The sequence below is a fragment of the Delphinus delphis genome, chromosome 14 (assembly GCF_949987515.2).
Source record: "Delphinus delphis chromosome 14, mDelDel1.2, whole genome shotgun sequence".
Taxonomy (NCBI): domain Eukaryota; kingdom Metazoa; phylum Chordata; class Mammalia; order Artiodactyla; family Delphinidae; genus Delphinus; species Delphinus delphis.
Window position 1 is genome coordinate 50,208,777 of NC_082696.1, and position 22,742 is coordinate 50,231,518.

At 46.7% G+C, this 22,742-nt stretch overlaps 1 protein-coding gene across 1 annotated transcript in view; it reads right to left on the bottom strand.

Moving 5' to 3' along the window:
• Positions 1–21,360, bottom strand: part of FOXO3 (forkhead box O3) — a 117,387-nt gene extending 96,027 nt beyond the window's left edge. Inside the window, exons 1-2 of the mRNA XM_060030131.1 lie at positions 21,169–21,360; positions 19,321–20,073 (exon numbers count right to left, since the gene is read on the bottom strand). Of these exons, the coding sequence (XP_059886114.1) occupies positions 19,321–19,938 (618 nt within the window). The 5' untranslated portion in view covers positions 19,939–20,073; positions 21,169–21,360. The remainder of the gene's footprint in view (positions 1–19,320; positions 20,074–21,168) is intronic.
• Positions 21,361–22,742: the final 1,382 nt, after the last annotated feature.

Here is a 22,742-nt window from a genome sequence, read left to right on the forward strand (position 1 = left end):
CAATGCCCACTTCTTGGTCTTCCACGCATCACCACGTTGGCTGAGTGAAAGCAGATGAATAATCGTGGCTGTGACCCAGGCAGCACATTCCCATTGTCCTGTCCCTAAATGACCATGTCACGTGAGCCCTGGGGTAAGACCCAGACCCTGGCCCAAGCTATAGAAGCTAGCACCACTGCCAGCAACCTGCTGGGGAGGGACCAGAGCTTCCAACAATTTGTGTGACTAAAAAAAATTATGTTCACGTAAGTCTTATTCAGATAATTTGCTGTATTTTTAGTTCACCTTTAAGGCACATGTAGATTAATTCACCACCACATTAGAAATCCCATTTGCTACAAACCTGTCAATAATCAGTACTGAGTCTGAAAGTTCCTGGTAACATTACAAGTGACTAGAAGTGGCACTTTTGCTCTCAAGGCCAAAGCCAAAGAAACTGCTTGTTCCAAAGACTACCAAATTTCTCCAATGCCTACAATGGAGCTTAACATTATCCATCAGACTTTAATAGTTACAGAAAGCTGCTTTGGGGACTTAATTCTCAATAAAAGATATCCAAGTCTACTCAGTAGCATGCAACGTATGGGCCGCTCAGCATTAAGACTGATGGAACCGTGAGCTTCCCTTGCAGCAAACCGCTGCCAGTTAAAGCCACTGTTCCAGCTAACTGTGCCCACTCCTCTGGCACAAAGTAACGAATTCTTGGAAACACTGCATGCAGTGGAACTCTCTCCCAAAGTCACAGGCCTCCAAGTTACAACCGCTTAAGAAAACTCAGGCCCCGTAACTCCTGATTATAGGGCTGCCACCAGGCAGTCATTCTTCAAGGTCCGGAGGTTTATAAGGCAGCATTTGGGCTGCCTGCAGGTCTCCCACAGGTGCATTTCCACAGAATGCCTTCACACTGGCCACAGTGAAATAAAACACCTTGTTCCTCCCTAGAGAGTAATGCAGGGCTGTCTGAACTGAGGAACCTGTCCAGGCAGGTACCGGCAGGTGCACAGACCCTCATGAGACGGTGCAGAGGGCTGTCCTCTGGAAAAGTGACTGTGGTGACTACTGAGGCAGCGCACGACTAAGGGTAGCCTCCCTGTGTGCTTCACATCTCTCATCCTCAATTTCCTCACCCAGAAAATAAAGGGATAAGTCAGACGACATCCAAGGCATTCAGTTCCGGAACTCAGAGGTTCCGTCATCAATTCAGCATTAATTTGCTTCTCGGATTAGTCCTCCCCTAGAAAATCCCTAAGGAAACAGGGCCCGGGTGAGATGAACGGGGGAATGTTAGGTACCTACAGTGGGGCTGCCAAGAAGGGTGGGCTCGCTACTAAGAGTCAGGAGTACTGGGCTGGCAGATACACCTCACACAGGTGGTGAATAACAGTTCGAGGGGTGGTTTGATCTACTGCACTGCTTTTTGGGGATCAGACGTGGCTTTCCTATCTTAACATCCAGGAAGAAGGGAAAAAGAGAATATCAAAAGTCTGCCCTGAAAACTGTCTCTTCAGAAAAGAAATAACCCCACTCCTTAACATCTTCTGAAGGAGTCACTCATCATCTGCACAACAAAAACCTAACTGGAAGGTATGAAGTTAAATAGGATAAATGCATTATCTCACGAACACCTCATGTATTTTCTTTTAGGTCTCTTAGGACATCTCTGTTTACATGCAGAATGCAAAATTTTCATTTTTAAAAATTCCAACCTCTTTCAAAAATATTACTAGTCAAACGACTAAGAAAACAGATGTTTCTGAGTTCTTCCAACTAGATACAAAGACTTCCACATGACTTCTGGGATGAAAAAGCATCTCCCACCAGCACACGGGGCTGGGTGCTGTGGCCTTCTTAGCACATGCTTCCCCATCACTTCCACTCACCAGGACACGTCACAGCCTGCTGGGCCTGCCCCTCACATCTGGAAAACAAGGTGTTTAGGATGAGCCCTATATTTAACCTAAATGAAGCTGGTAGGCACTCGCTTCCGTGGCTAGGGAATAAACGGCGTACGCCAAACCAACAAAGAAAGAAAGAAAGGCGGTATCTCCTTTTTCCTCCGGGAGTGAAGAGTGCAAGGAACATCACTTACGTCTGCTTTGCAGCCTGGAGAGAACAGGCAGTTCAGAGAGTCCCATCCCGAAGAATAATTACACTTCACAGGAGTGCAAGTCTTAAAAGGCTTCTGCATTCACTGTGGGTGCTTGTCTACAACCACACACTCAAGTCTGTTCTTCCTGGGTTCCGAAAGAGCGACCAGCCAGGTATAACGCAACTGCCTCATCTTTATCAGAGATCATGCAAACTCCCCTCCTTCCTCTCTTAAACCAAAATAAGAGATATGGTAGGAAAGAAGAGCCCGGTGAGGTCTCAGGCAGTTTTATGAAATCAAAATCCCTAAAGCTGGGATTAATTATTGATTTTGGAGTTTATTTAGTCAAAGTAGAGGCATGCTGATAGAGGTATCCCACCTCTATCACTTTCCAAGTGTATGGCCTTGGCTAAGTTACAAAGCCACCCCGTACCTCAGTCTCCCCATCTGTAAAGAAGAGCTGATTAAGCATAAAGCCCACAGCAGTGCGTGGCCCATGATAACTGTTCAATTAACAGTAGCTTTTAGTTACAGCCATGAAAATGATAGGTCAACCTAAGGTTGTGACTGCACACAGCACACCCATTCGCACCAATGCAGCTGTAACATACAACTGTTTTTGCCCTTTTTGTGGGGAGGGGATAAAAGCTTTCTAACTTCAACTACAACCTTCCCCGTAGAAGTCAGGGCTCGGGGACCTTATCCTCAAAACCAAAGGCCTCCTCTACAGCCTCCCAGAGGGGATTTCTGAAGAGAGGTCGAGCAGATTGATGTCCCTGATTTCCATCTTCAGTTCTGGGCCATAGGAGCTGAGGACTCAGATCCCTCTGATCCTTGGGCTGGGAGCCAAGCCTTCTACACGGCTGCCAGGCAAGCTTTTTCTTATGAGCCAGATTGTTCCTTAAGGCCCTTTACTCCTCTGTAAATGCATCCTTAATGGCAGAATTTTTTCCAACATACACCACCACCACCCCATCCCCCAAACATGCAAGCAGCAGCCCATCCTTTAGGAAAACCAAAATGGAAGTGAACTAACATGTGTGCATTTCCTCTGTGAGCAGTGGCTGCTTTGGGAAGCATCCCACCGTCGCAAGCGCTGAAGTTCCCACCAGCTGACTGACCTCTGACTTCTTTGAAAGGCCTGCGCCCTCCCGGAGCCCAGTTTCGAATTCTGCTCACAGCGTTAAGGTCACCGTATTTCGGACTCTCCTCCAAACTCTGGCTCCAGACGTGAAGTCTCCCGATGCAGCTTTCCCCACCACTGCGCGAACCTGCTGATGTTCCAGCACCTGGGCCTGCCTTCTTGCTCCTTCCCAAGACTCTTGGTGAATCTGAGGAGACTAACTTGCCTGCCCTCCCCATTCCCAAGAAGAAAACCCAGATTCCTGTCCCTCTGAAGTTCAGCACCCAAGCTACGTCATCTCGGATAGAGCTTCATGGAGGAAAAGGTATTGCTAACAGCAGAAGAATTCGTAATCCAAACTTAAGTGTCAGATATAAGAGCATTTATGAATCTCAGGCAACATTCTGAAGCAGCTGCTAGGAGGTCCTGAAATGAACTTCCAAGACCCGGCCAACCAACTGTTCTTCGCACTATTTATATTCCTAAAGCCATCAGCTGTGTTTGATATGGGTGATCATGAGGCCCTGTTTAATGGACTCCAGAATCCGGGGATACTGACAAGCTACAGTAAGTTGTTTTTTGCTCTTTACCTGGCTTCACCTCGTGGTGGGAGAGGCCGTGTGTCCTGCAGGACTCTGGGCCAAGACTCTGGCACCTCCTCACCAGTGCCTCGCCTCGACCTCGGCACGAAAGCAGCATCACCTTCCCCTTCACTTCACTCGCCCTCTCACACTGATTACACCCAGCACATTTTAATCTTATCTCTCTCCCACATGTCCCACGTCTGTCTGTGGGTGAGTCAGGCGACTGACTACTCCCCCTGTCCGACGTTGGTCTTAAACTAGGAACATTCCCCAAAGACCAAAACAAACAAGTACGGGGAAAAGATCACAAAACAATAAGAATCCAACCTAAACACGAGTCCTCTGAACACAGTACACACACCAGGATGAACACGTGGCTTCCTCTGTGCACCTGAGTGCATCGTCTATTATTGTTGTCTGGGGGAGGGGGGAGGTCGGTGCCCTTGACTGCACAGAAAGCTACACAGCAACAAGGATCTGTGCAAAGTCTATTCTAGGGCTGAGAACTCTGTTACATCTCCACAGATACCACTGCAAGCTCTCTGTTCATCTCTTCCTACTCTTATCAGGCCTCTGAAGTCAAGATGGCACGAAAAATTTGATTTTTGACTGCTAATCTGCACCCAGCAGAATTCTGGACTTAGCAAACGACTAAAAGCAGTGGTTCTCAAACTTCAGCTTGCGGCAGAATTACCCGGAGACCTTGTGACAGTACAGATTGCTGGGTCCAGACTTTCTGATTCAATGTTTGGGGTGAGCCCAAGAATCTGAATTTCCAACAGGTTCCTAGGTGATGCTGCTGGTGTGGAGACCATGCTTTGAGAAGCACTAGCTTAATGGATCAGAACATGGTAGAACCCTCTATTATATCAGATTAGGTTGCACAAAAGAGTGAGTTTCTGTGTCTCAGATTTCAAGAAACGTACAATGACTCGAAATAGCACTGTCTCTTCTTAGGAATGCCTGAAAACTTCAAAATTAGTTAACTAAGGTCCAGTGGAGACTAGAAAAATGAGTGGGGGCTGGAAAATTTTAAAGACACCACATTCATTTACACAAAAGAAAGTAGAGAGGAAATCCTAGTTAAACACAGTTTATTAAATAACGATGCCCGTGTCTTAGAAGCCAACTGTTCTCTTAGATCCCAATTTCATAGTGCTCCTTCCTTTTTATATGGAGCTTCCAGGGAGCAAAGTCTACCTTGTAATCTCCCTATGGAGAATAGGGTGGAAATAGGCCTAAAAGTCATTACTAAATTGGTTGATAACTTCCACAGCCAAAATCTCTCGCTTTTCTAAGACAGTGTTCTCAACCCTAACTACATTGTAACTACGTGGCAGCTTTAAAAAATATAGAAGCCCAGGCTCCATACCTAGAGGTTCTGACCTAATTGGTTTTGGATGGGACCGCGACACTGATGTTTTCCAAAGCTTCCCCGTGATTCTCAAATACGGCCAAGATTGAAAACCACTGATGCAGGAGGAAGTTCACAGAGAAATAATGGGTGATGGGAAAGAGAGAAGAAGGGCAGTTAAGACCTCTTTAGATAATGTCTAATGACACAAAACAAGAAAGAATGGGAAAGTAGCTGGGAACGACTAGGACAAGTAAAACTGAGGCTCTTAGATTCTGAGACTATCTAAGGATCAACCCAACACTGGCAGTCTTAGGTTCAAAAATCAGAAACAGCTAGATAATCAAGGAAGTACCCTCAACTGCCAAAGACATGGCAACAGTCCAAAGGACATATCAGGAAACCTTTTTTAAAACGGTACTATTTTTTTCAGAAGAGTTAATAACTAGGAACTTGAGGCAAAGAGCTTTTAATGTCTCACAAACAAATCCTCTAAACGTTCAACTTTGAAATCATGCTCCGGAAAAACAATAAAATGTATCCTTGAGCAAAGTTAAATGTTTTTCTTTTCCAAAGGGGAGGCAAGAGGGAAGAGACTGCAGCAGTAACTCTCAGAGCCCTTGGTAATTGAACTTATCTCCCCAGTAACCACACTGACAAGTGAGTTTTCAAAGTTGTAAAATCATGTGATGCAGATGATAAAACCAAGATAGAGTTATTTTCTTCTCTTCCTTCTTGACTAAGCACAGATGCATGAGGTAACAAGCCGGAAAAGATATCTGAAAGCTTTATGATCCTTTTTAGGGCAGAATGATGAACACAAAACAGACAGTAGAAGAATGCAGTGTTGGTGGTCAGTGGACAGAGCAGGGAATCTCAGCGCAGGTAACGCAGACAGACGTCAGGTGAAAATTATCTTTGCTCACAACAGGACAAACACTGGGAGCCCAGAGAGAAAAACCAGATGTTATCCCACTGCGCTAACAGTTAAAACTATCCATCAATTCAAAGCCTTTGATGTGATTAGAAAACCAAGATGTGGGAAAATCTGCATCTTAAAAATGAGAATAGTAATTTTTGATAAAAACATTCACTTGTTAAAATCAATCTGGAAGATGGTAGCTTTCACTAACACCTTAAGTTAACTTTCCTAATTTGACACATGGTACTTCACTTAATTCAGGACTGACTGCCCACAAATTAACTTGAAGCTTTCCCTGATTTTATGAGACTATCAGAATAAACCTCTCCCTTCTCCCAAAGAACACCTACTAAAAGATGCCTATAATCGGATGCCAGGGAATTCCCCTGGCAGTCCAATGGTTAGGACTCCACACTTTCACTGCCGAGGGCCCGGGTTCAATCCCTGGTTGGGGAACTAAGACCCAGCAAGCCATGCAGTGCGGCCAAAATATATCGGATGCTAAATTTCACCTTGGCAACTAACATGAAGGTTGAATGTGGTAAAGCCTAACATATGGCCCAGATCACCTAGACTCTCAGCCTGAAAAAAAGGATCTTTCTTGGAAAGGAAGGGCACTAAATAGGACTGATTTAGATAATTCAGTTCAGCGGAGGACATGCATCTATTCAAACAGAAGGCTGTAAGCTTATCTGTATTGGACAGGGTTGTAGATAGAAGGCCTGATCGAGGTCACTAATTTCAAGAAACAGTATACTAGCTCACCTAGGAAGCTATCTATCAGGAGCTAAAGAGCCCGAGTGTGCTACAGCAAGCACGCTCACGCCCATGTCAGCTGGAAGACAACTTTAAAAGAATCAGGCCCACAGCATTTCCAAGGCACACTCCGGGTTTCTCAGGGCTACACAAATGATGCACCCCAAGTAACTGATCATTGTTCTTTTTTTTAATTAATTAATTGCTATTGGAGTATAGTTGCTTTACAATGTTGTGTTAGTTTCTGCTGCACAGCAAAGTGAATCAGCTATATGTATACATATATCCCCTCTTTTTTGGATTTCCTTCCCATGTAGGTCACCACAGAGCATTGAGTGCAATTCCCTGTGCTATACAGCAGGTTCTCATTAGTTAGCTATTTTATACATAGTAGTGTATATATATGATCACTGTTCTTTTAAAGAAATTCAGGAGAATGCTTGGACTTAGAGTTTCAATTTTTTACTTTTTAAAAAAAATTACCTTGCCTAAAGTGTACTCTATAGGCCACTGTTCATTTACATGATAGGTATATTCATAAATGGCAAATTGATGCTGTTAATGGGACTATTCTGACAAATAACTAGTGAATAATGGTATGTCCCTTCTCATCCTACCGCCTGGGGAAAGAAGAAAAAAACAAAAAGTATGAAGGGTGCGATTAACAAGTCCTTGATTTGGAAATGAAGGCTGCCACGAAGCCCCGGAACAGCGATCATATAAGGTAAAAATTCTAGAAGAAATATGCAGCAAAACGGAGTTTTAAATTAGGTAGAATTTTTTTAACATCTTTATTGGAGTATAATTGCTTTACAATGGTGTGTTAGTTTCTGCTTTATAACGAAGCGAAATACATATATCCCCATAAGTAGAATTTTTTTAAGGAATTTACCAACAAGAAGTTCTAATGGAGAGATCTAGAGAAAGTGTTTTTACTTTATGAAAACCTTACAGCATTAGAAGAAAAACTATACTGAGTTTTTTAAAAAAATATCAAGTAAACTAAAAATGAAAAGAGAAAGGACAGGAAGGTGAGCAGGAGGCCTTAAACATCACTCAGACAAGCTTAATGTGAAATATGGAACCAAGGCAATTATCTAGATAATTTACAATGAAAGAACGATCATTTTTGAAATTAATTATTAGGACACTTTAGGAAAAAAGGCAGTTTTGAGATCTGATTTATGCGAATCAATGGCTTAACTCTCCACTTGATCTTTTTAATGTAGTACCAATTTTCAAGGAGACATCTAACAAGTTGTACTGGATATAATTTTATGCCCTGCTTCAACTTCAGGCCTATACCCAGAGTTGTGCCTTTAAGAGTCCACAGAGGCCAAGGCCGCCTTCTGCGCAGCTGCCTCTGGCCCCGTCACCCTCCCCCACACCCTGGCTGTGCTCAGCTATCAGGCAGAGCCATTCTGCCTGCTCCACGTTTATCACGGGTTTTCAGTCTATCTTCTGGACACTGTCCAGACACTACTCACCTATCTTTACTGTGAAACTGAGAGTTCTAAAATTTTTTCCAACACACACATGGGATTAGTGTTCTGCAAGCCATATTTTATCTCAGGGGGCATGGGTGCTACATTCCTACGGCCAATTAAAAGCATCATTTTAGGTCCTACTCATACATATTTTACCTTGAAGACAAAAGCAGTAAGCTCCTTAATAAGATAAACGCTTTAACCTGGCCAGCCACTTGCATTATGCAGCATTTTCTGTTTCTGTCTTAGTACCTGCCTTTAAACCCGTTAGCAACTGCATTGCAAAGGGTCGACCACCTCACAAAATATGCTTAATACCTTTAATCATGAGATCTGACTCAGCAACCACACTTCCGCCAGAAACTTCTTATAAATGTTTTCTTTTTTTCTCCTGAAATCCATTTTTCTCGGTGGTATTACCTCCATCCACCTACCTACCCAAAGCCTACAGAAACAGAGATATTCTGTTCTACCAAGGCAGAAATTTCTCAGAGACAAAAGCCCAACCCAAAGGATTTCCACACACCATGTATCACTCTGTTAGTTCTCAATACTAATACACTATTTATCTGACCCACAGTGAACCATGGTTACAGAAGGCAGTGTCCAAACAGAAATGAGAATCCCCAAATCAAACTCCCCCACTAAAAGCCCAGGCACTGTCTGGATTCTTAAAATTATTAGCTCATGCAAAATCAGAGGCAGGAGCCTAAATCATGGGTCTCCGTCCACTCCCCCAACAACACAGAGACGTGCTAGTTACCCTGAGTCAGCCACAGTTCGGAAGATAAACATTCAAGACAGTATTCTGAAAGATTAATAATGGGATTGACGGTAATATATATAAAGAAAGTGGCACACAGTAGCAACTTACAAAATGGGAGCTATTTAATTTTACTGCTGTCTCACCCCTACCGAAAGTCCCACCCGCACTCAGGAGGCAGCAGAACATACTAGAAAAGGCAGAAGTTCAAAGAAACCTGGGTTTGAATCCCAAGCAATTTACTGAAACCTCTCTGAACCATTTTCTTGCCTTTAAATTGGGATTTATATTTAAATGAGTATCACGTAGGATCAATATTCAATGTAAAAAACCTAGCTGATTGGCACATAGTAAGTGTTCAATAAATCACAGTTACTACTACTATTATTATTATAACTAGGCTTCAGAATATCTTGTGTCAACTCCTCTTTTTACCGTAAATACAAAACTGTGCTTCCAGTTGACTTATAACCCTGGCTCCCTTTCCCAGAATTATCATTTTGAAATATGAGAAAAAAACAGATGCAATTCTGATTCTTAAATACTTCTGAATAATTCAGCCCAAACACCTACGAGGTACCTAGAAAATACCTGCTGCTACTTGGATGAGGACAACCACTCTATGTTCTATGCTCCACCGGAATTGTTGGGTTTTGTGGACATAAATGTATACAGAGGGGACGGGAGCCTTAAGGCTCAAGTGTGTTGAGACTCTGAAAGGCCTTGAACCAAGCATAGGAGGAGCTGAGGGGACTCCAGAGGGATTCTGGATTGGCCTTACTGCCACCGTGGATGGCAGTGAAACTGATGGGGCTCCATCTTCTCAAGCCTGACTGGGACAGGGAAGAGAGAATTCTTCAAAACTCACTCTCCTTTCGCTGAGGACCCAGGCTGCTCCCTGCCCTTAAAGACTGACGGTCCTAGACCAGATGGCTCAGCCAGACCTCAGGGCCTTAGAGTAAACCTCAAGTCCATACTCCACAAGCACAGCCATTCCACCAGCTTCACGAAAGAGGCCAAAAAGTAGAAATTGAGTAAGGAGAGTGGGAGGGTTAGGGAGGGAGCCCAGAGTACAGGCTAAGCGGGAGGGAGGGAGGGACGAGTTGTAGCAGTTCTCACTGGGAAATCAGGGGAATTCATGCCTCCCTTCTGTGCCTCAAAGCAGGATGAAGAAAGAAGAAATTTAAATTACCAGAAAGTAGCCTATCAATGATTAACATTTTAATTTTAATCTCAATAAAACCTTTTTTTGGGGGGGTGGGCAAAATATGTGAAGGGGGTCAAAAGATACAAATTTCCAGTTATAAAATAAGTAAGTCCTGGGGATTTAATATACAGCATGGTGACTGTAGTTAATATTTGTATATCTGAAAGTTGCTAAGATAATAAATCTTAAAAGTTTTCATTGCAAGAAAAAGAAATGTTAACTAGACTTACGGTGATGATCATTTTGCAACACATATAAATACCAAATCGTTATGTTGTACACCTGACCCTAATAATATTGTATGTCAGTTATATCTCAATTTAAAAAAATAAAATAAAACGTTTTTATTCTTCTCTTCTATCTACAACCCTTCCTGTCCCTCTCTTCCACCCCTGTGCTCCTATGTTTGTTTCCTAGAGCGAGCAGCTTCAAACAACAAAAACTTATTCTCTCACAGTGCTGGAGGTTAGAAGTCCAAAATCAAGGTATGGGCGGCACCGTGCTCCCTCTGAAGACTCCAGGGGAGGATCCTTCCTGGCCTCTGCCTAGCTTCCGGTATCTCCCAGCAGTCTGATGCTCCCTGGCTTGTAGCTGCATTGCTCCAACCTTTGCCTCAGCCTTCGTGCAGCCTTCTCTGCATCTACCATGTCCTCTCTTCTCCTCATAAGGATACAAGTCATTGGATTTAGGGCCCACACTAATCCAATATGACCTCATCTTAATTTAACTAACTACCCCTGGAAAGACGCTCTTTCCAAACAAGGTTACATTCTGAGGTTCCAGGTGGACATGAATTGGGGGGGGGCGGATATTATTCAACCCAGTACAGCTGCCAAATGAAAATAAACAACCACCACCAAAATATGGGGCAAAGTGGAGGGAGATGACAAATTACAGCTTCACAGAACTACAGAACTTTAGATGATAAAAATGTCAAAGTTATCATCTCCAGTGGATCCATAACTACTAAATATGAATTGGGAATAATGTAGCTTTTGCCTTTCTCTCACCCACAGGAAAATGAAATCTCGGAAAATATCAAAAGTCTCAATCAAAAGAGCACTAAAACACAGAACCATCCACTGACCCAGACACTTGACATACTGGGAAGTTTGGTATCAGGTACAGATGAACATTCACATATATTATCAGGAGTGGAGCAGCAAAAAGATGTAAGCCAGGGGAAGACATTTTTCAGTTAAAAACGCTTTCATTTAACTATTTGGGGATGAGAATTGGACCATGGGTCTTAGAAGACCAAAGTTTCCTTTTAAAAAAGTTACCTTGGGTTTTTAAACACTCCCTCCTCCAAATTATCCTTTTCTAACAATGACATAAGCCTACACGGAAGCACTTTAGAGTTATTTTTTTTTGTTGTTTTTAACCAAGGTATTATTTTAGCTATGTGGGGGGAAAAAACCTTGAGATCAGTTTGAAGACTTGGGTACTCCCTCTGCTGGCTCTAAATTTAAAGAAAATTCTCAATGGTTTCAGGAGCCAAGTTATTAATTTCACTAGACATCCAAACACAAGGAAAAATATGATGCGGATTCTCCCACACATACACACACAGAAGTCTTCGAAGAAATAAATAAGAAATTACAAAACACATACTGAAAACTGCCAAAGGCATCTGTTGGGTTTATTACGGGTTCACTCCAGAGGAAAGCTAAGGCAGTCGCTTATCTGAGTGTGGCAGGGGCCACCTCCGACCTTGGCTTTGCCCCACAAGCATGCCACAGCTTGCCTTGCTCTAAGCTCACCTCTCCACTGCAGGCCAGGGGTGCATCTGGACACCCAGGCATTGTGAGCCCCCAGAAGATAACCTGGCTTCTTCACCACAGACAATTACAGAAGTAGCAGATTAGTGCAGGTACCACAGGCCACCAGAGAACTTAGCCTACTTCACTCTGTAATGTTATCCCATAGTAGGGACTAACACACTCCAGAGAAAAAGCCTCAAGATTAAAACCACAAAAAAAAGGTCCAAGTGAAAATGCACACTCTTGAGTGAAAAAAAAAAGGCCCAGCTTGAAACATACTCTAATTATACATTTGTGTTTCACCAGGAAGGAGTGATACAACACAATATTCTACAGATGCTTGCTATTATACTTCTTTTTCCAACTGGGGAAACTGCAATACTGAGAAATGAAAGTTGTTCAGTCAAGAATAAAATGGTTAGATGCTGAGCCTGTCTGGGCAGTGATGCGATCAGAATTGGGATCTTCTATGATAATCACTATCTGAACCACCTATTCAGAAAACTACTTCGGAAGAGCTGCAGACTAGCCCTGGAAAGGTCCAGCTCAGACTGCTCAGTATCTCTTCTTCTTTCATATGTGACTTCTATTTTCCAATCCATAAATAAAAAACTTCAAGTACATCTAGGATTTATACCCCCAAATGCAGAACATTATGGACAACTTAGTTTTACACCACAGCTCTGCTCCTGTAGTGGGCAAGTATGTACATTTTAGGCTGAACAATGCCATGGTGACTCTTTCTAGACAGTCATATTGATGCTGCATAAAGCGGGGTCCACACACAGAGGGAAGACTTGATTTCAACCTTCTCTTAAGGAAAAGTCATCTGAAGATCAGGTTTCCCTCAGTTTCTGTGATGGGTAGTGACTGGCACTGATGAAGTTTTCAAGGACCTCTATGCTAGAACTGCAGAAATAAGACACTACAAGAAATGCCTTAGATAGCAGAGCATCATTTCATAATTACACTACATCATATCGACACCAACGCTAGGAGGTCTGGGCCACCTTCATAGCTACAAGTATCCAAAAGATTCTACACATGACGTCACCCCACTCCTGAGTCACGTCATCCCCTTTCAATGTTACTATCCCAGAGCAAGGCTAGGCTCATGGGCTGAGGGCATAATGATCCCAAGAACAGATCCCAGCATCAGAAATGCTTTTGTCTGTTAGACACCTTCCTTGCTTTCAAGGCTTTTACACTGTAGTTGAGAATATACAGGAGTCACAGAAAAATGGCAAAAGGAACAGACAGGAGTCAGAGGGTGGGCAGGGTAGGGTGGGGTTGAGAGAGTAGGTTTTTCCAGAAAGGTGAGCGGAGAGTGCTGATGCAGAATGCAAAAAGAGAAACACAGCTACTGTCCTGCCAGCCAGCCTAGAGGATGGGGGAGGGGAAGCAGACGAGAGAAAATGAAGTAAGAGTTTGCAGAAATGGAGATGACTAGAACAGCTGTGAAACCACAATGGTTAGTAACAGATATTACAGAACGCTAGTGCCCTGGGTTCAGCTCACACAGACACTCTTAACTCCACCCCTGCTAGCTGTGGGTCCCTGAGGCAGTCCCTCACATGCCCCTGGCCTGTTTCCTCACTTGCAAAATGAAGTAGTTATATGATTTTTAAGACTTCGTTTAGTTCTGAATTGGAGGCAAGAAGCAATACAGATGATTCGACTGCATCAAGGCTCCACATCCACTCCGAGAGGCCGGTCCTATACCAGCCCCACGAGACAGAATTGGGGCCCCCAGATTAGTCCAGGGCCACAGGCATGCTCTAATCCGGGTGGGCCTGGGAAGGCCCCAGCTTCTCCCAAACAGACCCAAACTGCAGGAGCCACGTGACAGCGGTCTTGCATCTCCAAAGCAAGCTGAATATGATCTGCAGAGAGCTAAAAGCCAGCTCCAAGCCAGATCTCAACTTCGACTTTTCTGCTTGCTGGTAACTTCTCTGCAGAGAGCCGAAGCACTAAGGAAAGTAGAAGTACAGAGGGGAAAAAAGGCAAAGAGAAGGGACAAGTCTACAGAGCACAGATTTGCATGTTTATTTTCTGTCTTCCCCCAAGAGAACACAAACTCCTATGAACTGGAACCTTATCTGCCTTGTGCTACCACTACATCCCTGGGCCGGGCAGAACGCCCTGCACACTGTATGCCGTTGATACATACTTGCTGAATGAATCAAACGGCATGAAATGCAAACGGGGTAACGGGTAAAAAGGTTTTCTCTTTCCAATCTTTCACTCGCTTACTGTACGCCAGCTGTATCATCCACTGATACTAACCCACCTACATATGTGTCATCGCCAGCTCCTTCTATAGCAGCAAAAAGCCAAAGTGGTCTTCAGGGCTCCTCCATTTGTGATACAGGAAACGGTGAGGAGAAAAATGAGGAGTCAAAAATAGGAGCAAGTCTGTTCCTCACAGACAAGATGAATGAGCACGAAAACAAAACAAATTCCCATATTCTCTCCAGCCCAGGGAATCTGGAATCTGATCAGCAATGGGTAATTTGGGTACCTCCCCAGAAGGCACTGGCCTAGAAAGTCTTATCTTTGCATTTTTATAAAGATCCTTGGATGAATGGTATCTGCTAAACTTTTTGCAAACCAAGTAAATGACTTTTTAGTGGGACAAGGCTTCTTCATTAATTTTCCAAATAAAAGTACCTTGCAGGTTTTAAGTAAGCATCACGAGTATTAAAAAGTTTAACTACAAGATGTTCTTCTATGGTGTCATTCTCTTAAAATAGAACCCTCCTAAAAACTCCTAAAAATAAGTCTGCATAGTTTCATTTCATTTTCGAAGACGGAGATAAACATATCAAAACAAACAGCTTCTTTTTAAAAGAGTCTCTCTGCTACACGGGGCTCACCGATCAAAGTCTAAAAGGGCCAATTTCTTCACCTCACAGGTCGATGACACAGCTTTGAAAAAGAAGAAAAACAGTCCCCCTGGTGTACTGCTGCTGTAGAAAGAGGAAGTATGTTAGTTGAGAATCACTGACGAAGACAGTACTGCCAAAGGAAATTACGAAACAGCATTTTAGCAACAGGGGCCAAGCTGAAGACAGATTCCTCATACATGGCATGATCGTAACTGGCCCTTTACTCCAAAAGGTGACTGAGGTCAAAATTAGAGGCCAAAATGGAATTATTATGAGTGGAATTATTATGAGTCTGTCATTTTGAAATTGTTAAAAATATTTTTAAACGTCAAAGTTGCAGTTAAAATAACATTTTTTAAACACAGTATGTTGAAAAGGAACTGGGTGCATTCATCTAAAAAGCTAGAACAGTGAGGACGTGAGCAAGCTTTATGCGGCAGGTCAGCCCTCATCTTTCAACCTTGGGAAGTATTGGTGAGAGGACACATTCTCACATGAAGGAAGACTCGGTCTCTTGAAGAACCATCCTCTGCAGCAGCAGCCGAAGTCCTCACACAGTATCTTACGTTTATGAAATTGTAGGAACCACCACAGAAACTCATGGCTGCCTAACGTGACTGTGCCCTGACCCACGGGAACCACAGATGTGTGGACCTGTGTAGGAGAATCAGTAATAAATGGGCCTTACCAGGTAAACCCTGGAGTCCCAGAGGTCTGCCTGAGACAGGTGGAAACAGACAACTCACCAGCTCAATTACAGGTCCCATGCAAGTAAGCTGAATCTGAATTAAAGGAAAGGTAACCTTTTCCCCTCTTAACCACATCTGATTATTCATTTCTACTTTCATGCCCGAAGTAAGGGAACCTGCAAGATAGCCATCACCTTTCTCCCTGGCACAGTTTGCATCCGACAAACTTCAGTTAACCAAGAGCTTCCTCCTTTTGTTAAAATGCTCTCTTTTTTGCCTCCTTTGTCACTTCATAGTTCCTAAGTACCCATCCTGATAGGCACCAGACAGCTTTCAAAACACTGTGCACTCACTCAGCCTCCATCAATCATCATCCATCTTCCGATGCTGAAACAATAACCAAGATTTTTTAGATTGAGAGGCAAATATGCTTTTCAGGAAAACAACTTCTAATTACATAAGACTACTCAGTATTTAATAAATAACCTTTAAAAAGGATCAATTTAAAGAGAAAAACAGTGTGAAAAAGATCTCTAGAACCACGGCTATTAACTACCTCTGTACTAACTAGCTGTGTGACCTTAGAAAAGTCGTTAACTTGAAGAATCAAGTTCTTCACCTATAAAATAAGGGGGTTGAAGGAGATCTGCAAACCTCATCCTGGCTGTACATTAAAATCACCTGAGAAACTTCAAAATAAAACTAAAACAACCCCACCAACCAATGCCCACACATCAGCCCAGTTAAATCAGGTTCTCTGGGCACTGGTATTTTTTAAAAGCTCCCAGGTAATTCTAACATGCAACCAGGATTTTGAGCCACTGGTCTCAATTCTGATCGCTAAGGCCTCTTTTCTAATTCAGTCTACGATCTTAAGAGTGATAATTCTGGATAAAAGATCTCATAATACAATAGCCCAAAAAGCTACAAAAGAAGTAAGGCCTAGACCCTGCATATTATGCCTATGTGCACACATGACTAGGAGAGGTTAACCTGAATTCTAGACATTTTTAGAAGTTAGAAACCTGCATGCATAACTCAGAATGAAAGTAGTGTGGTTTAAATGCACATGCATGCTTCCAAAATGAATAATCATGATAGAAATCAACTCCTGAAACTCGGATGCATGGAAATGAGTCACAATTAGCTCCTGACTTCTCCCTTGTCCCTCTTCTTCCACCCCCCACTAAACCACAAGCACAAAAAAGCTTGGCTATTAGTCATAATCGGAATGTGAAACCAGCAGCCCCAGTTTCAAAGGGCATTCTCCATCATCAAAGATTTGGAAGTTCCTGCATGGCTGCATCTTTTGATAAAGGTCATCTTACAAAAATTCTTCAACTAAATTATATCCCTATAGTCTTCAAGGATTAGTTTTTGTGTGATACTCAGAAACAGAATTGGTGTAAAATTTTCAAGTAAAAATACTCATAGAATATGTGCCCTGTATTAAACATATTAGGGCTGGGCAGTTTCAATTCACAATATTTAATAGAATTTTAGTTAAAGAAAGATGAGATAACAGAGAAGGAAAAAAGAAACCATGAGACCAAAAATAGGACAGAAAACCACAAAGTTTATGACTAGGCCCAAAATCTCTATTGCAAATCCTGCAAGCTACATGAAAACATAATTAATCCAGTCTCAACTCATGGCTACTTTTGGTAATACCACTTTCTCACATAAATCTTAAATTCAGATACTATAAAAAATTCAAATACTATAAACTGGTATTATCTTCAACTATAAACACAATGCAAGAAACATTATTTGTGGAGTTTAAATTACTTTCATAATCTTAAAAATAATAAGAAAGGTAAAAACCCTTCCTATGTTAACTTTTAAACTAACTTAAAGCTAACTTTTAACTAACAGATTTTCTGCCAAACTCAAAATATGCAGAACTAAATTTCAAGTGCGAGAAATTTGGAAAATATCCCACCACCCCCCAAAATCCATCTTCTTAGATCCCATAAATTCACCCTTTCCTAACACTGAACCTTGAGGTTAACCCTCACCATCCACTTGGAAACTCAATTTTTAAAGGTATCACATTAGCACTGTTTTGAAACAGAACTCTCATCTGTTTCATAAATATCTCTCATATCACACAACTCATATCCCTTGGCAAAGCAATAAAATTAAATCAAATGTAAGATTCATAATATCAGCATTTGTTCAAGGATGAGCTACATCTGTGGAATAATATCAAAGCACACATTTTGCTTTTAAAGTATCTAAACAAGCCCTTCCCAATACTAGCCATAAAAAAAAATTTTTAAAGGCACTTTGCAAGATTTTTTTAAAGCAAATTAAAAGTTAATAACACTAAATTCTTTAGCTTTTTCATACACTGAGTCTTCTACAGTGTTTCAGTTCTCCGCCTAAGGTCAAGTTATTCTTATTTTACACACCCACTGGAACCCAGGAAGTACAGGGCTCCCCAAAGACAACGAAGGAAAGGACAGAAGGAGAAAGCAACTACCTCTTTAATTAAAATAAAATTAAAAAAAAGCTAACTTGTTAATAGAAGCAACTGACAAACGATATATGTATCTCCAACTGCACAAAGCACAGGGCTCTCTTTTGCCTGGTACACATTCATATCTTAGCAGACGGGACCAGGAGGATGAGGTGCAAGAGCAAAGCAGCTGGGTATCAGCAGCCCCGCAGGGGGACAGGAGTTAATCTCTTTGGATGCCCAACTGCAGGAAGTCATTACATCATAGGCCTTTCCACACCTCTCTCCCTACCACGTGTCCAGTGCCCCAAGAGGCAGAAAAGGAGCAGTAGAGAGCCTCTCTTCGGGTTCACTTATAATAATAGGTAGAAGCCATTACAGTCCAGCCCTGCCAGCAAATCTCCCTCCCAAAGACTTAAGTGAAGCGCCAGGCCCCGGTCCTCCACACCTGGACCCCCTGCCTCAGACAGGGCCAGAGTCCAGGCCTCAGAGGGGAAGCAGCAGGTGCAGCTAGTCCCTGTCGAGGTGGCAGGGCTGGCCCGTTCCAGGTCCCAAATCATCTCAGAGGCTACTCCGAGGCAGGTTTGCTGTTGAGACATCTCTGAGGAATAAAGGTGTCAACACAGGCAAGGAAAGAGAACCGGCCAAGAAAAGGTTTACAACCACTGCTTTTTGTCATGGGATCGATGTGCCTGTGGGAATTAATTAACACCCACAACCCCGAAACTTGGACACAAGGGTTCTCATCCAGCTAGTCACAACACACCATGCTCCTGCGACCTACTGGAAACCACACATCCTACCTCACCTCCGGGCACCGATTCCCAAACACGTCCCCTCACTCCACCCCCAGCGGCCTCGCGTGCACCCACTACCGGGAAATCGACTCCAAAGTTGGCCGAGGACCTACCTCCTCTGCGATGACCCAGGAATCCGGCAAATGCACTCCTGTTCGTCTGTCCTTCCCTCGCCAGCGTCCCTCGCGCCCTCTCCTCACCTGGCCATGCCCGAGGCTTCCCCAGGAGCCTCCTCTCCCCCTCCCGCCGCCTGCGCAGCCATCCCCAGGTTCCCCTCCTCCCGGGTCACACAGAACCCCCAAAGCCTCACAGCGGAGGCTCTCCCTGCCAACCCCTTTCCCCGGCGCCCGCAGGCGCGCTCCGACGAATCGAAGGCACATCTCGCAATGCGCAGGAGGCCCGGCGGGTCTGGCCGCCCGCCCCAGGTGAGTACGCACCTTCCAGCCGGCAGAGCTGTTGCTGTCGCCCTTATCCTTGAAGTAGGGCACGCAGCGCACCATCCACTCGTAGATCTGGGACAGAGTGAGACGTTTGTCCGGGGAGCTCTCGATGGCGCGAGTGATCAGGTCAGCGTATGACAGGTTCCCCCAGGCGTTCCGTCGCGACGAGCATTTCCTCGGCTGCCCGGAGCCCCCAGCCGCCCCCGGCTGCGGCGGTGGCAGTGTCTGCTGAGGCTGCAGCGGCGTCTGCGTCCCCCCGCTCAGCGCGCCCGCCGCGGGGGCTGGCCCGGACCCGGGGTCCTGCCCTCCCGGAGCTAGCAGCCGAGCCGAGTCCTCCAGGAGCAGCCCTGAGCCCAGCGGGCCGCCCGCGCCGCCGCCGATCGCCATGGCCGAGCCGGCCCTACCGCCGCCGTCCTCGTCGTCTTCATCGTCCTCCTCCTCGGGGATCATGGAGTCAGCGGCCGCCTCCCCCGAGGGCTTGGCCGGGCTCCCCTGGAGCTCCGGCCTCTGCAGGGGCCACGTACAGGAGCGCGGCCGGCTTTGGGGCTCGAACTCCGGGTCCAGCTCCACTTCGAGCGGAGAGAGCGGGGCCGGGGAGGCCGGCGCCTCTGCCATCTTCGCCGCCCGCCCGCCCGCGGCTCGGGCTCTCGCGCTCTCCTCTCGCGCCGGGGCGGGGTGCGGCGGGGGAGGGACGGGGGCGCCGCGAAGACTCGGGCTCCCGGGCGCCGCCGTCGCCGCTACTGCCGCCGCCTGGGGAAGCACGAGAGAAGAGAGAAGGAGAGTTGGTTATCCCGGGCTGCAGCCCAGTCCTCGCCCGCCGCCGCCGCGGCCACCGCTTCCCGATCGCACCGCGCCCGCCTCCCAGGAGCAGGCAGACCTGGAGACGTGCGTCCCGCGGACCTGGCGCAGCAGACGCGGCCCCCCTACCAGGCCGCTGGGGAGACTGGAGCGAATGGACGGGCTCTCACGGGGCACTCCCCACTCCCCACTCCCCCCGCCGCCGCCGCGGAAGCTGCAGGTCTCTCCTGGGCTAGGTGGCGGGGCGGGGAAGAAGGGGGAGGGGCGGGGAAGAAGGGGGAGGGGCGCGGGCCGCGCCTTTAAAGCGGGCAGCAGCCCGAGCTGGCGCAGCCCAGCCGTGGTCGGAGCCCGAGTATGGGCGGGCGTGCGTTTGTTTATGTTTCGCTCCAGCCCGCTCAAGTGCTTCCCGCGGCGACGCCGCCAAAGTCTGTGGCGTCTTCGGCTCTTCTCCCAGTCCCTGGCCCTGCCGCCTCCGCGCCCCCCTGCCACCCCCCCTCCTAACGGAGGGCCCAAGCCCGGGGAAGGCGCGGGCAGCTCCCTTCTCCCCTCTTCGCCCGCGGGCTGAGAGGGTGAACGTGGGTCCGAGAGCAAACGGGCTCTTGTCACTTCCAGAAAAAAAGGAAAGAGGGAAGAAGGGGAGCAAGCAGCTCAGCGGGTATTTGCAAAGGGTCGAGCCGAGCAGCAACGGCCACTTTGGGGGTTTGTGTGGTTTATTTTCCCGCGGGCGTCGTGTACTCCACCCCCTTCCCTGTAAGAGCGAGAGGAGGGGGCAAGTCGGAACGTCAATCTTCCAACAGGTCGGGAAGCACCAAGTCTCCCGGGCCGCCAGAAAACCCGGACCAGCACGTTCATCACCTCCTGGCTCCCGCTGCTGCCATCTTGACAGTTTCCCCCTTCACTCAAGTCCTTTAAAAACACTAGCGGGAGAGAAGAGCGGCGCGCACACCGAGTCACGGGGAGGGAAAAGGGAAGCGCCTGGCCCAGCTCAGAAGCAGATCCGGAGTCACCGGGAAGGCGGCCGACCCGCTGCACAGCTCCGGCGCCTACCTGGGTTCCTTCTCTTCAGGAACGAGGGGGGAGGACTCACAATCCCGCGCGGGGCCGGGGCAGGGCGAGGAGGGGGCGCGCAACCTCGGCCAAGAAGAGGCGCTCCAGCAGCCGCCGCAGCCCGCCTGAAGAACCGCCTGTCAGCCTGCGCGCTGCTGCCTTCCACATTCCTCCTCCTCCCTTCCACGAGCAGGGCGGCCGCGGCAGCAGCACAAAGTTATAGACACACGCAGGGTGCCTCAACCTAAGCTGACGGCGGGCGGGCGGGTCCCCGCCCAGGGGGAGGGCTGGGCGGCGGGCCCGGGTGTGCTGGTGTGCGTGTGTGTGCGCGCGTGTGTGTGTGTGTGCGCGCGCGCGCCTGCGCGACCCGGCCCCGCGGAGCCGCTGGCTTGGGTGTGAGGCCGCGCGCCGGGGGCTGGGACTCCGCAGGCTCCAGCAGCGGTCCCCGCCGGGCTCCTCCTCTCTCCCGCGAGCCTCAACGACAACAAAGCGCGGCGCTGGCCCAGGAGAAGGTGGGGGGGCCGCAGAGCCCCACACCCTCCACCAGCGCAGTCGCGTGGCCTCCCTGACTCGGAGCAGGGCGCCTGGCACCGGGGGTCCCCAGCTAGCGCGTCGCTTCGCCAGGCTCTGCGCCCGCCCTGGTGTCCGGTTCCCCATTAGAACCCGACACCCAGGTAACACCCGAGATAAGATGCTGACCGTAGATGGCAAGGGTTACCTCAGCGTGAAAATACTGGCAAGCGAAGATGTTGGTGCCCTCAGGACTTCGATAAACCGATGCCCTCAGATTTGATCAGGCACCAAGAGGTTTGCACTAACCTAGGACGCTTGACCGCAATCGTGTTTCACTTTTCGTGAATTTCACGGCAAACGAGGGGAGAAGTGTAACTCGGGAGAAAAGCAGATTATTCCACATTCCTAAATGCAAGAACAAATTCTGAACAACTGTGAATGGGAAATAATGAGTCTAATTTTAAAATGACGGCGAAACACCTAATTGTGCATTTTTTACTTTTTAAAAGAAAGCTACTCCTTTAGGTTTAGAAAAATATCTTCACAAGTCCTTATCCTACGATCAGTACCCAAAGTCGTTCATTTGTGCACTAAGAATGCAAGACATGCGACACGCACACCAAAATTCTATCCGCTTTGGTTTATAAATATCTTTCCCCGCCCCCACCCCCCAAATCCTTCCAAGTCACAGAAATATCTTGGAGTCCAAAGCGGACTCCGCAACAACCCTGTACACAAAAAGGTCCAACCCAGCGTACCCAGGAATCCGCCCACCCGGCCGAATCCAGGCTCCGTGCTTTGCGTAGGACCCGTCACTCAAGTGACGCGAGGCCCCGCCCCTGCACCAAGCTAGTTCGACGCGTACAAACAGATGATGTCATTGTATCCACAAGCGCGTGACCCGGGATCTCTGCGCCGCGTCGCCATTCGCTGCGCCGCTTACTCGTCAAGCCGCGCCGCTTACTCGTCAAGCCACGCCGCGCGCTGACTGGCCGCGGCCACCCGTCACCAGGCCCCAGACGCCCCTCTCCGCCCCCCGCCTCCGCCCCCCAACAAATAAT